Source organism: Odocoileus virginianus, chromosome 6, assembly GCF_023699985.2.
Source record: "Odocoileus virginianus isolate 20LAN1187 ecotype Illinois chromosome 6, Ovbor_1.2, whole genome shotgun sequence".
Lineage (NCBI taxonomy): Eukaryota > Metazoa > Chordata > Mammalia > Artiodactyla > Cervidae > Odocoileus > Odocoileus virginianus.
In genome coordinates this window covers 79,473,150-79,488,237 of record NC_069679.1, presented here as the reverse complement: position 1 = coordinate 79,488,237, position 15,088 = coordinate 79,473,150, and the positions used below count along the sequence as shown (strand labels likewise).

Below are 15,088 nucleotides of genomic sequence, written 5' to 3'. Positions count from 1 at the left end.
ATGCATCTCAAATGATGGAATTGCATTTCATCTGTATGTGAACCTTATGTAAGTGGAATAATATTGCATGTGTTATCCTGTGGCTGACTCCTTCTACACTTTATTTATGAGGTTTTTCGGTTTCATTACCTGTAGGTATAGTGTTTTTTGCAGTGTATTCCATCTTAGTGAAAGTGGAAGTCTTTCAGTTGTGCCTGACTCTTTGCGACCCCATGGACTGTACAGTCCTTGGAATTCTCCTGTCCAGAATACTGGAGCGGGTTGCCACGCCCTCCTCCAGGGACTCTTCCCAACCCAGGTCTCCCGCGTTGTGGGTGGATTCTTTACCAGCTGAGCCACCAGGGAAGCCCATTCCATCTTAGTGATATTCCACAGTCATTCACCCGTGCTGTGTGATGGATGTTGGAGTTATTCTACTTTGGGGCAATTAGGAACGTGTTTCTGTGAGCGTGTGTTTTGTCTTTTCAATGAGCAGTCCTCTCCTAGTGAACACGTTTAAGTGCAAGTGATTCTCTTGTTTAAATATGTCTGGGGGAGCTGCTGCGCGCGGGCGTGTTTATCTTGCACTCGGTCAGATGACTTTAACAGCCGCCCGTTTTCTGCGGGGCTTCCAGCTGACTTTCCTACCAGCCACACAGAAAAGCTGCCTTGGCTCCACTGGACTATACGGGGATGGTTGCGTTTCACTATTTTTGTCCCAGGGAGGAAGGGAAGGGTGAAGAGCAACGATAATTCATGTGGTTTTAATCTGCATTTCATAGATTACGAATGAGGTTGAGTGCTTTTTTTCTTCCCCCCTCTGCTTTACTTCTTCCATTCAGTTTTTTCTTTTCATAAAATGCCTCTTTGAGAGTATTTTTTGACGGCATTTCCCTTTCTTTGCTGATTTCTGGGAGTTCCCTGTGGACATGATGTGTGGCCGATTCTTATCTCCTACCCCTGGGTAGTCTTTTTACTCTTTGTGTTTGCTTAGTCGCTCAGTGGTGTTCGGCTGTTTTGGGACCTTGTGGACTGTGGCCTGCCAGGTTCCTCTGTCCGTGGGATTCTCCAGGCAAGAATACTGGGGTGGGTTGTCATTTCCTTCTCCAGGGGATCTTCCTGACCCAGGCATCGAACCCAAGTCTCCTGCGTCGCAGGCAGATTCTTTACGTGCTGAGTCTTTGGGGAAGCCCCCTTTTACTCTTTATAGTGACTTTTCATGAAAAGAAGTTCTTCATTTTAGTGGTATGAAATTTGTTTATTTTTCTTTTATGCTTGGTGCTTTCTTGGTCTCAGTAAAGAAAATCTTTCACTACCCCCGAAATCATGACCACATTAAGCTGTTTGGTTGGCCAAAATGTTCGTTTGGATTTTCCATAAGCTGTAATGGATCTTTTTGGCCAGCCCAATATATGCCTTTAAAGAACATCTATGTAGCCTTTCACACTTTGACATTCAGCCCACTTAGAACTGATTTTTCTGTATAGTGTAGAGTAGGAGTCTAATTTCATTTTTGCCTTATAGTAGCATATTTTTCTTATTTCTGTCATTTTATTTTAATGTATATTTACAAGTACATTTATATTATTAAAATTTTTATTTCATTCATATCTAAAATGTGTGATTCTACTTCCTGGAAGGGAAAAAAAGCCATGCTAGGATTTTGATTGAGAGTACAAAACTATAATCCAATTTAGGGAGAATTAGCATCTTTAGCAGGGCTTCCCTGATGGCTCAGTGGTAAAGAATCCACCTGCCAATGCAGGAGACACGGATTCAGTCCCTGGGTGGTGAAGATTCCCAGGAGAAAGAAATGGCAACCCACTCCAGTATTCTTGCCTGGGAAACTCCATGGACAGAGGAACCTGGGGGACTGCAGTCCATTGGGTCATACAGAGTTGGTCATGACTTAGCAACAAAACAACAACAAACATCTTTTCATCGTCCATTCTTTCAATCTGTGAATATAGAATATCTCTCCATCTATGTAGGTCTTCTCTATAGTCTCTTAACTTTACAAGTATCTCCTCTGGGGCTTTGCCCATCTTTTGTTAAATTTATTACTACATATGCTTCGTATTTTGTGTTGCTTTTATAGATGTTATATTGTTTTCTTGCTGGGTAAAGACTTGTAAAACTTTTAAAACTTTTGCTTTGCAAAGACTCTGTTAAGAAAATAAGGAGACATTCATGTATGCTGATGGGAATGTAAAATGGTCCAGCATCTTTGGAAAACTGTTTGGTAGGTTCTTATAAAACTAAACATGCAGTTACCATATAGCTAAGAAATTGTACTCTTGGGTGTTTATCCCGGTGAAATTTAAACTTATGTACATACAAAAATCTGTACATGAATGTTCATAGCACCTTTATTTATAAGAGCCAAGGACTGGAAACAGCCCAGGTGTCCTTGGCCGATGAATGGTGCAACTACTTGTGGTACATCCACACCATGAAAGACTGCTCAGAAATAAGGAGTGAAGCGTTGATACGTTCAACAATGTCAGTGAATGTCAAAGACATTAAGCTGAGTTTCTTTCTTTTTAATTCTTCCTTCCCTGTCCTTAGTCTTTTCAGCACTTGCTTTCAGTATTTGTCAGTAAACTTGCAATGAGCCTCTCAGAAGACACCGTGGAGGAGCCATGGACAGACGATTGAGCAAAAACAAGTTAGGAACATCAGGAAACTCAAAAAAGGGACTCTGCAAAATGGTTTTTGCTGAATTCGGTGTGTAGGGGTTACAGAGACAAAGCCGGATCCTGTCCACTTCCCCATTAAAGGTGTTTTTCATTGTCCGGCAGGTCAGCAGCCCTGGTAGATCTCAATTTGTATTTGTAACAGACTGCAGACTCCAGTTACAGCCAAACTCTAGGCAAGCAGACACATATCTCATTCCTAGGTGAATACGTATATATTCAAGTTTCTGACCTTAACCCAGTCTAGCTCTAATTTTGCAGTGAGGATTGGGGAGTTTTCTTGAGATTGTTGGTGCACCACTAAAAATGGAGGGAAATGTAAGGGGAAGGGTGAAACTGCGTGCACTTTGTATCTGAATGAAGCTGCAACCTAGGTTAGAAATCTAAGTCGAGCCTAATGTATGAAATAGACACCCGAGGGGAACATATGGATAGCACAAGGAACTCTACCTAATGCACTGTGGTGACCTAAATGAGAGAGAAATCCAAACGCGGGGGGGATACATGTGTATGTGTGGCCCATTCATTCTGCTTTGTAGCAGAACCCAACACAACATTGTGAAGCAACTATACTCCAAGACAAATTTTAAAGATGATGAAGAAATGCAAGGAGAGCCTAAAATCGCACATATTCTTTGAAGAGCTAATCTTTGATTTGAGGCTCCTGAGACCTTAGTTAAAGCACCGGTTTTGATCCTGACTCACTGGTGGGGTCTCGGTCAATTAGTGTTCCCTGTCTGTGTCAGGAGTGACACTCCCTGTCCTTCCTTGCCTTGTGTGGTTGTTGAGATGTCGTAGGATCTGAGCAACATCAAAGTCAGACAAGCGCTAAAGATAAGCAGACTGCAGCTGTTTACTCTGATTGCTTTCGGTTCGTCCCCAGCCACATCACTGACCATGCCCTGCTGGACCTGCCCTTCCTTCGACTCCCTGAGGAGATGCCCTCTGCCCTCCGAGAGCAGCTGGACCACACATTCTGAAGACACCAGCAGTCCTAGTTTCGGCCCCTCGTACACAGACCTGCAGCTCGTCAGTGCTGGGGAGCAGAGTGGCCTGGCTTCCGGGGCCGACTCGACAGGTAAGACGGAGCCCCCGGCCAGAGGGCTCTGCAGGTCACTTTGGTGACTGCTTGCCACTCATCGAATCTCTGCAGGCAGCTTTGTTTGCAGAATGAAGTCAGGCGTAGTCATCCAGTGGTGAAAGCGAGAATCCTGGGTCTTTCAGAATTGCGTTAGGGAAGAACACAGGCTGGCTGGCTGGCTGGCAGGTTCTCACACCTGGGAAACCGTTTGCCATGCTGTTTTAAGGGGCTGTTTTCTGACTGTTCTGCACAAGCGCAGTTCCCTGCCAGCTTGTTTTCTCCTTGGGTAACTGAACGGTGTGTGATGTGCGCAAGACTGAAGCTTTCGTCCTTCCACCTACGCACCCCCCCTGTTCTGCAAAGGGAGGTTAGATTTAAGCGGAGAAAAAAGTCAACGTTATGTGAAGCGGAATGAGAATCGGGCTGCAGCCACTGTCTCCAGGCTGCAGATAATTTTGTTGTTCTGTTTATTCTTTTGCACCTGAATATTGAGTTAGCTGTGCACCAGTCTGAAACATCCCATGTTCTCATTTATGGCATTTCCAGTAGGCGTGTAAGCTGGACGCTTGCTGACTTTGCAGGTGGAGGTTGCCGGCCTGTCCCTAAGCTCTGTATTGTGGCTTGGGTTTACAACAGCCTTGGAAGGTCATTGCCTGTGCTTAGGGTTTTGGCCATTTGGCCCCAGGGATTGCCTTCCTTTGTAAGGGATAGAGTTACTGATGGTTTCTCTGTGGATGAATTTACCCAGCGTGTCCAACAATATTTGTTTCTCCTTCTCCTTTGGGAATTTGTCTCTGGATCCGTTTTCAAATTTTGGGTAGCATTTGTCCTCATGCTGTGTGCTCCTGGGGGTTTCTACAAGTGGAGAGAGTGATCCCTCTTGCAGACTAAAAGGTTCAGACAGGATTTGGTTTGGTATTTGATAATATTGCAAGGAATCCTGGTTTATGATGATCTCTTTCTGAAGAAGCCACAGTTCTTTATTGCGTTTTGTTTGCTCCAACACTCTCTCAGTTCTGGTTGATGCTCTGTGACCGACGTTCTTGGTCTGCGGCTGAAATATGCACCCATCTCCCCCATGGGGAGCATTTCATGGATAGGAGTGTCTCGTGGATGGGAGCATCTCGTGGACGGGACGTCAGAAGCTGAGGCCATGCTGGGCTCCCTTCGCCTCTCCTTGCTCTCAATCTCCCGGCCCAGCCTTCCCTTGGAGGAGGAGGCGTGCAGTGTATTTGCTAAAAGCACACAGAGTCAGACTGCTCGGGTTCATGTCCTCCTTTGGCTGTTGTGACCTTGGGCAAGATTCTTAATGGCTTTAGGACTCAGTCTCCCCATCTGAAAAATGGCTATAAGATAGTTCTTACCTCTGCCAACTTACTACTCAGTCCAAGTGGGACAGTTTATGTATAACAGTTACACAATGCCTGACACAGAATAAAGGCCCATCGAGGATAATTTCCTCCCTCTCCTGCCCCAGGGTTCTGGTTGTTTAAAAGAAGTAGAGGTGGGCTCCTCACTGCAGGAAGAGTCAAGATCGCCGGACTCAGGTTGATTTTTTTTCAGTCTCCTCTTAAGTGAAAATCGCTTTCATTCCTAGAGGTTCAGATGATGAAGACCAGAGTCCTAGGCTGAGCTGAACGTTTCTCATTGGTTCTCAAAGCTTATAATTGTGTTCAGTAACTGCCTTTTTGTAGAGAAGGCCTCCCCCCACCTGTCTTTTGGTCGGGGTCCTGGCAGGAAGTGGATGGTGCCCTCAAAGGGGTTCACCTGAAGGGAGTTTAATGCAACGACCTGCTTACAGCGGCAGCAAGAGCTTAGAGTCACGAGACAGGGGCTGCCCCACAGGTTGCAAGAATAGCACCCCTGCCAGGGGCTCGGGGAAGTGGGGAGGGGGAGGGAAATAACCCTCCCGAACTTGTACTGGGGCTCCCATCGGCAGACCTCATCAGAAACCAAAGGGCGCAGAGCTCGTAGCGGTCAGCCGCCAGACTACGGAGCAGGTGTCGGGGGGTGGAGAGTGGCTTTGGGGTGAGGGGGTGAGGTGAACAAGTGGGGAATGGGATGGGGCGAGGCTGATGCTCGTGGTCCCTCTCCTGTGTGGAGTGGGATTGCAGTGGCCCTGGGTGGGCCTGGCTGGCTTACCTCGGCTCTGTTGCTCTGAACCCCCCGCAGCAAGCCTTGCCCCCTCCTTGCCCCCCAGGGCAGCTGTTCTGTAGCGGGTTGGCAGCATCTCCGGGCAGGCCCCGATTCCCACTGTAATTGTGGAAGGAGAGACTCTGTGATCAGCCTACCCCTCTCTTGTCATTTTCTCACCAAGGGGATAATTAGGAGGAGGAAGGCAAGCATCCCCCAAATCCCCTCACCTAGGTTAAATCACAGGCTGAGGGCAGAGCTGGAGAGCTGTGTGGATGTCTGCTCTGGGGTTCAACTTGCCAGGGCAGATGGCACAGGTGGGAACAGGCCAGATCCCCCAGTAACGCCCTGTCTCCCCAGGGTCCGCTTCCACTAGATGACAGGCACACCTTGTGTCTTCAGCGGTCAGAGCAGCTCTGTAAGGCCACTAGTTTTACCTGAGCTGATAAACAGTCAGAGGGGCCAAGAAATAAAAAACCAGGCTTCTGCACTGGAAGTCCACGGCAACCCAGGGAAGAGAAAATACAGAAACTTTCACTAGCACAAGCTGCTGTCGAGTCATGGGTCTGCGTTCTGGTTTTGTTTTATGCACAGGAAAGGCGTTGGTTTTAGCATGGGATCAGAATGCTCGGTCCAGTGTGCAAACGGAAGCGTGTCATGCTGGGTGAAGCACACAGCAGGTGTTTAATACTTGTCTGTTGCACGGCCCCTTGGATGAAAGGAGTAGGCTTGCAGGTTGGTGAGACTCACCTGCATCCCAGACATCTGTATCCCACGTAGATCTGGGACTCCAGCATTTCTCCCAGGTGTGTCCACGTGTGTGTGTTAGTTGCTCAGTCGTGTCTGACTCTTTGAGACCCCATGGACTGTTGCCCGCCGGGCCCCTCTATCCGTGGAATTCTCCAGGCAAGAATACTGGAGTGGGTTGCCATTCCCTTCTCCAGGGGATCTTCTTGACCCAGGGATTGAACCCGGGTCTTCCTGCATTGCAGGCAGATTTTTCACCATCTGAGCCCCCAGGGAAGCCCAAGTGTGTCCCATGCAGCAGCCTAAGAAAAACCAGAATGCTGGAGGCTCCGGAGAGTCGAAACATGTATTAACTTGTTAAAGATTTTGAAGAATCCTGAAATGATATGTTTACGTATGGATCTACATATATGTATAATTTATATTTGTGTGTGTATATGTGTATATCCAGGCTTACTTGGTGGCTATGGGGTCACAAAAGAGTTGGACACGACTTAGCGACTAAACTATGTATATACACACATACCTATGTTTATATATGTATTCAAATAAATTTGGTCTTCCATTCACCCATAGTGCCTACCTGGTTACCTGGTCAGATCTCAAGGTACAGAAACCCCAACATACATAAATTCGCAGATTTGAGCTGGAAGCACGTGCCGTTGCTAAAGTGTTGGGAATCCAGAGAGAAACCAGAAGGAAATACTTGGACAAACTTCCCTGGATTTACAAAGGTCGCTCTACTCTGTCTCACGCTCTGCTATACCTTTTGGCCTTTTAAAAAATTCTCATTCAATAGACTCAAGACTACATTTTGCCAAACATTCTTTGTATTTAAAACCCTTGTGGGCTTTAAAATAAATGTAAACCAGATGTTCTCAATTTATTTGCATTTAACTGATCACAGTGGAATTCTGCCAGAGCAGTAGGATATCCCCAGGGATTTTTTTTTTTTTCTTTTCTCAGACACAAATGTTTATGATGGGTAGAAAGCTTTGGATTCAGGAGTTCACTTTTTTTGTGACAAGCATTTCTTAGATGCTCAGAAAGTTTCTGTTTTCAGTGACTGGTTAAGGATGATATGAAAACATCACAGGGGCTGTGTGCCTCTTTGCAGGACGTAACATGTTTCTCTCTTGCCTGCTTTGTCATAATCCTCCTGCCGCTGGTAGAACACTAGGTTCAGGGGCCCAGAGTCCCAGTAAACAGTGATTATCCTTGAGCATGATGGGGCTACAGGGGATGATGGGTTTTTTTTTTTTTTTTTTTTGATTTATCGTATATTTATTTTTGGCTGCTCTGGGTGTTTGTTGCTGCGCACAGGCTTTCTCTAGTTGCGGTAAGTGGGGAGCACTCTTGCGGGCTCAACTCGCTTGCAGCGTGTGGATCAAACCCGTGCCCCTGCATTACCAGGCAGACTCCTATCCACTGTGCCATCAGGCCAGTCCCCGATTCTGGTTATTCCTAAGGCACATTTGTATTTTATGATTTTCTTTTTGCCTTGAATATATTTTGTGTGGAAGACAAAATGAGTTAGCTTATTTTAAAAATTCTTTACCCAGCTACAAATATCAGTGATAACTTGTATTCCTCTTGAGTATTAGTCTCCTCAAGATTAAAGGACAGTAGAACATACTTTTAAACAAACTACATCTTTTTCTCTTGTGATTGAAAGTGAAAGTCACTCAGTCTTGTCCGACTCTTTGCAACCCCATGGACTATACAGTCCATGGGATTCTCCAGGCCAGAATACTGGAGTGGGTTGCCATGCCCTCTTCCAAGGGATCTTCCCAGCCCAGGGATCAAACCCAAGTCTCCTGCATTGCAGCTGGATTCTTTACCATCTGACCCACCAGGGAAGCTATCAGGGAAGCCTTTCTCTTTCATTAACAAAGACAAATTTGTCCCCATTTCTGCTTTTAGGATGCTCGGGATCCTTGATATTCTTCTTCTTTAAATTTTTTTTTGGGGGTAGAAGTCATATGATATAAACCATATTACTTTAACCATATTTAACTGTACAGTTCAGTGGCACGAAGTTCATTCACATTGTTGTGCAACTCTCAGCATCATCCATCTGGATTTTTCATCTTCCTAACCTGAAACTCGGTCCCCACTAAGTACCAACTCCCCACCCCCCACCCCTGGTATCTACCAATGTACTTTCTGACTCTATGAATTTGACTGTTCTAAGAACCTCATAATCAGTAGAATCAAACAGTATTTGTGTACACCTCGTGGTAAAGATGGAGAAGGAAATGGCAACCCACTCCAGTGTTCTTGCCTAGAGAATCCCAGGGACGGGGGAGCCTGGTGGGCTGCCGTCTATGGGGTCGCACAGAGTCGGACACGACTGAAGCGACTTAGCAGCAGCAGCGGTGGTAAAGAACCTGCCTGCCGACACAAGAGATTTAAGAGACGTGGGTTCGATCCCTGGGTCAGGAAGATCCCCTGGAGGAGGGCGTGGCAGCCCACTCCAGTTTTCTTGCCTGGAGAATCCCATGGACAGAGGAGCCTGGCAGCCTGCAGTCCGTAGGGTCGCACAGGCTTGAACACAACTGAGGCGACTTAGCACGCACTCAACACAGTGTATATTGGAATGCATTTTTCAGATTAACTTAGTATATGGTATACAAACAGATTGTACCTTTTTCCCCCCCTCTCTGTGCTATGGTTTGTTTCCATTAGGTTGTACATTTTGGATTTAAATTGGTATTTTAAAACTCTGATGATTGCTTTCTTTGAAAGTTTCTCCAGAGAGGCTCAAAAGTTTCTCAGAAACACACTTGTTTTTGAGTAAAACTGGTATTTTACTTGTCATTACAAATATAGAGAAGTGTAAGATATATGACATCTGTCTATGAAGAATGGATAATCTGCAGGCAAATTTTTGCCTTTGAAAGGATTATTATATATAACTTTAAAAATAGTTTTTATCTATAGAGTATATAGTATGTGCCAGAAAATAGTTTTCATCTATAGAACATCTAGTATGTCACACACATGTACACACACATTTAATCTTTACAACCTTTTAGATCCATCTAGTCAAGACTATGGTTTTTCCAGTAGTCATGTATGGATGCGAGAGTTGGACTATAAAGAAAGCTGAGCACCAAAGAATTGATGCTTTTGACCTGTGGTGTTGGAGAAGACTCTTGAGATTCCCTTGGACTGCAAGGAGATCCAACCAGTCCATCCTAAAGGAGATCAGTCCTGGGTGTTCATTGGAAGGACTGATGTTGAAGCTGGAACTCCAGTACTTTGGCCAGCTGATGCAAAGAGCTGACTCATTTGAAAAGACCCTGATGCTGGGAAAGATTGAGGGCAGGAGGAAAAGGGGATGACAGAGGATAAGATGGTTGGATGGCATCACCGACTCGATGGACATGGGTTTGGGTGGACTTTGGGAGTTGGTGACGGGAGGGAGACCTGGCGTGCTGCTGTTCATGGGGTCGCAAACAGTCGGACACGACTGAGCGACTGAACTGAAGTAGATATTACTATTTCATTTTATAGATGCCGAAACATGGCTAAAGATATGAAATCATCTGGCCAAAGACACATAACTCTAAAGGGTAGCGTTGGGATTCAGTCCCAGTGTCTCTCCTCCGTCTCCCCACCCGGTGCCTGGCAGTGAGAGGCCAGTGCTTGTGGACGCAGTGAGCGTGGACAGCGGTTGCAGACAGCCCTCCTGGGCCTGGCCTGCTTCCTGCGTGCAGACCTCCCTCTGGGTCGATCTCATCAGATGGCAGTGACTTGTTCAGGAGTCCCCACTAGACTGAGACCTTCTTGGAAGCAGGAACCACATCCTATTCATTTTATATTCCCACAGTGTGCCTGGCATATTGAAATTACACAGTGGATCCTCGTAGAATAAATTAACTATTCTGATAGAGGACTGGAAGGCCTGTGTTCCCAATCCTGCTCTCCAATTATCTAGGCTTAAGTGTATTTGCTAATTGAAGTGTAACTTCATGACAGGGAAGAAGTAAAAGAGAACAGATAGTTACAGCTAGTGTGAAAAGATGACTTTTTTCCCCCCTGTGTTTTCAAATGTTAGGCATTTATCCAGTGGTGTCCATTCATTTTGTTTTCCAGTTCTTATTTGGATCTTCTTATCAGCTTTTGGGCTTCCCAGGTGGTTCAGTAGTAAAGAATCCATTTACCAATGCAGGAGACAAAGGTCTGATCCTTGGGTCAGGAAGATCCCCTGGAGGAGGAAATGGCAACCCACTCCAGTATTCTTGCCTGGAGAATCCCATGGACCAAGGAGCCTGGTGAGCTACCATCCATGGGGTTGCAAGAGTCAGACACAACTTCAGTGACTAAAGAACAACAACAAATCATGTTTTAAAATGTATGTGAATGTATACGTGTGCCGTGGGGGATTCTGTTTTGTATCTCAGAATCTCACTTACCCAGAATATGTCAGAGAGTGCAAAGAAGGTGATTTGGGGAAAGATTTTTTGTGATAGTCCTTGTGACTATTGAACCATCTGTGTAAAGCAAAATCTGAGGAGTGGCAGAATTTTAGATGCTGTGCTCCATACAGATGATGTAAACCGGATCTTTTACAACCACTCGGTAAAAAAAACAAACCAACCAACAAAAAACTGTGACCTCCAACCAGAGATTTTGCAAGTCCCTTTTAGAATTGCTAATGCGCTAGTCCTGAAGAGGAGGTGACAGCTGCAGTGCTTTTTATCGATTACCCTCCGAGGCATTTTGTGTGGTGTTGGGATCTTCACCTTTACAGATGATGACACCCAGAGGCACACATTAGTTAAGTGACAGAATTCGGACTGATGTCCAGGCTTGTTGGCGCTGTCCCTCTCCGCCCGTCCTGTAGCAGGGCTTTCTGCACGGACCACGTCACGGCACCCAGTCCTACAGGGCAGAGCTTAAGAGGCTGTGTTCTTCCAGTGCCAAACAGATGATCTAAACTAGATACCACTTAGAATTGGAAGAGTCCGTGAACTTGGATGGGGCTCCCCTGATAGCTCAGTGGTAAAGAATCCACCTGCAATGCAGGAGATTCAGGTTTGATCATGGGTCGGGAAGATCCCCTGGGGGAGGAAATGGCAACCCACTCCAGTTTTCTTGCCTGGAGAATCCCATGGACAGAGGAGCCTAGCGGGCTACAGTCCATAGGGTCACAGAGAGTCGGACACAACTGAGCGACTGAGCACATGACTTTGGATAATAGGTTGTTATTGTCTCTCACCTCAAGGGAGGTTAGTACAATGAGCCTTTCCTTCACTTATGAGTGCAGGGAGCAAACTGTTATAGCATTTGTCGTACCCCTTAATCATCAACAGAAATCATAGATATTTTCATAGCATGTTATAAATTTTGACAGATTATCTCAAAGTTCATTTATCTCACTGCAACTTAGAAACCATGGTAGTTACTGACTGTATTGGGCTTCCCTGGTGGCTTAGATGGTAAAGCGCCTGCCCGCAATGCAGGAGACCTGGGTTCGATCCCAGGGTTGGAAAGATCCCCTGGAGAAGGAAATAGCAACCCACTCCAGTACTCTTGCCTGGAAAATCCCATGGATGGAGGATCCTGGTGGGCTACAGTCCATGGGGTCACAACTAGTGGCTGTATTAATATTTTGCTGTCATCCAGGTAACACGCGCGGTGGCCTGGACTAGGGCAGTGAACTCGGTTAGTGTCCTCAACTCAGTTAGTGCCCTGTTAGTAACTGAACAGGTTCAAAAGACCTTTAGGGGACTGCCCTGGTGGTCCAGTGGTGAAGAATCCACCTGCCAATGCGGGGGACATGGGTTCAGGCCCAGGATCTCAGATCCCCCTGCCACCGGACGTCTAAGGCCATGTGCCACAGCTACTGAGTCCGCTCTAGAGCCTGTGCTCTGTGACAAGAGAAGCGACCGCAACAAGAATCCTGAGCGCCGCATCTCGGGAGCAGCCCCCTGCTCACTGCAAGTAGAGAAAGCCCACAGGCAGCATTGCAGAGCCCATGCACTCCACCGAAGACCCAGGCAGCCAGAAATAAATAAATAGCAACACGTTTAAAAACAGACATTTAGTGTTTAGAAGGGACAGAGTCCCCATCACATGGCTTCCCCTGTTACGCTTCAACATGTTCCACCTCCATGTCTCCACTCTTGATTTTTATCCTGAATAGCTCATTTTTTTTTCCCCACATGACAAACCTACTACTGGTTTAAAATAAAACTCAAGTGATGTTTTTTCCCACGAAGTCCGTCCTTTGTGTGAAGTATGGCGTTCCAACGAAGCCACTCCAAGCAGGTTCTGCCCGAGCTTTACTTTAGGTCCCCGTGTGTCTACCATCTCTTCTTCCTTCAGTTGAGGGTTCTTTGCATGGAAGTCATTTCCCTACAGGCTCAGGTCCCCCAGGCCAGCAAGGATGTTTCCATGTTCGAATCATTCCTACAGTCTGGTCCCCAGTACAATGGCAGGAATGAAGGAGGCATCCGATGAATGTTTTCAGTTATTTTTCTCCTTTTTTGCCACATTGCATCAACATTATGCCCTTGCCTCCAACCTAAGGGGTGGGGAGGCAGGGAAACTTGCCTCAAAATACCTTGGTCCCAGGTACTCAAGTCTAGAAAAAGAAATTGAGAAAAATATTGGGTTGGCCAAAAAGTCTGTTTGGGTTTTCTGTAAGATGTTCCAAAAAAACCTGAATGAGATTTTTGGCCAACTCCCTAGGAGTGCGTTCCTCTGGTCATAAGTTTGATTTAATTTACTCACTATTTTAAGTGTAAGCTTATTGGATCCACCTGTGAAGGATGGTATCATCCCCTTTAAGTGACTTCCCAGGTGAGTGATTTAACACCACTAATTTGATTTAAGACAGAAATTGCTCACTAAAGCTCTTGTGCAAACCATTCAACACCTAGCAAAGTCAGGCTTCCAAGAGGGAAAGCGCTGCTTTTTTTCCCGATAATAAGACTAATTGGAACTCAGCAAAATAACAGTGGGCATAAAATGCTCAAACCACAGTGGCTGGCACACGGGCCCTCTCCAGGGTGTGTTATTAGCCCCGAGCCTCTGGAAGTGGATGTCTTCATGTTTGGTTTGGAATCATAGGGGTTGGTTTGGATTCTTTAGCCATTAAAGTTAGAAAAAATGTAAGAGATTATTTAGTAAAATTTCTCCCCCTTTATAGGCAAGAAAATCAAAGCCTGGAAAGTATTAGCAACAGGGTCAGGCTTTGTCATTCCCAGTCTCTCGCCCATTCTGTGGCTCGTTTGAAAACCCGAGAAGGACTACCTTGGTGGTCCAGTGGTTAAGAATCCACCTGCCAATGCAGAAGACAGGAGTTCGACCCCTGGTCCCGGAGGATCCCCCCTGCTCTGGTGCCACAACCACTGAGCCCCCGCCCTAGAGCCTGTGCTCTGCAACGCAGAGAAGCCGATGCAAGGGGAAGCCTGAGGACTGCGATGGAGGGTGACCCCAGCTCGTTGCAGCTGGAGAAGGTCTGTGCTGCTGCCGCCGCTGCTGCTGAGTCACTTCAGGTGTGTCCGACTCTGTGCGACCCTGTGGACAGCAGCACACCAGGCTCCCCTGTCCACAGAATTCTCCAGGCAAGAGTACTGGCGTGAGTTGCCATTTCCTTCTCCCGAGAAGGTCTATACACAGCTACAAAGACCCAGGACAGCCAAAAATAAATAAATAAAATTTTAAAAAAATTATAAGAGACTGGCCAGGCATAACTGATTATTTTTTCTTTTATTTCTCTCTGAATGTTTCATCTCTTCCCTCCCACCCTACTTCCCTCCCTTCTTTTCTTCCTTTTCCTGAATTAAACGGTAAGCCCTTCTTTCTTGAGGCTTCAGTTCACTCCTGGAAATTTAAACGCAGTGGAACAAGTGGAGATGGAAGCCCTGAGATCCAAGAAGACGATTTTTCCTTTAATGGGCAGTTTGACACCTTAATGAATTTTGACCATAGGAGGTCTCTTGACTCCCAAGCAAATATGTCCTGGTACTGAGGTTCGGGTAGGACACAGTCTGGTCTCTGTGATTCATCTTGGGGGCTCTTTGGCAATAAGATGCCGGCTGTCTTCTCTTTGAGATCTTCTTACAGACTTCTTCTCCCCGACCTGACTTTGCCTTGGGGCCATCTCTTTCCTCCAGTTCTCAGAGCTTAGAAACCTCCTTGTTAATGTTAAAATGGGGCTTCCCTCATAGCTCAGTTGGTAAAGAATCCGCCTGCAATGCAGGAGACCCCGGTTCAATTCCTGGATCAAGAAGATTCGCTGGAGATGGGATAGGCTACCCACTCCAGTATTCTGAGGCTTCCCTTGTGGCTCAGCTGGTAAAGAATCCACCTGCAATATGGGAGCCCTGGGTTCGATCCCTAGTTTGGGAAGATCCCCTGGAGAAGGGAAAGGCTACCCACTCCAGTATTCTGGCCTGGAGAAGTCCATGGACTGTATAGTCCATGGGGGTCGCAA

The 15,088-nt window shown here is 46.3% G+C and overlaps 1 protein-coding gene across 5 annotated transcripts in view; it reads left to right on the top strand.

Moving 5' to 3' along the window:
- The window catches only part of STON2 (stonin 2), a 159,409-nt gene that overhangs the window by 57,000 nt on the left and 87,321 nt on the right, over positions 1 to 15,088 (top strand). For all 5 annotated transcript variants that reach the window (XM_070469735.1, XM_070469734.1, XM_070469730.1 and 2 more), the window contains exon 4: positions 3,559 to 3,753. In XM_070469735.1, coding sequence (XP_070325836.1) covers positions 3,559 to 3,753 — 195 coding nt within the window. The remainder of the gene's footprint in view (positions 1 to 3,558; positions 3,754 to 15,088) is intronic.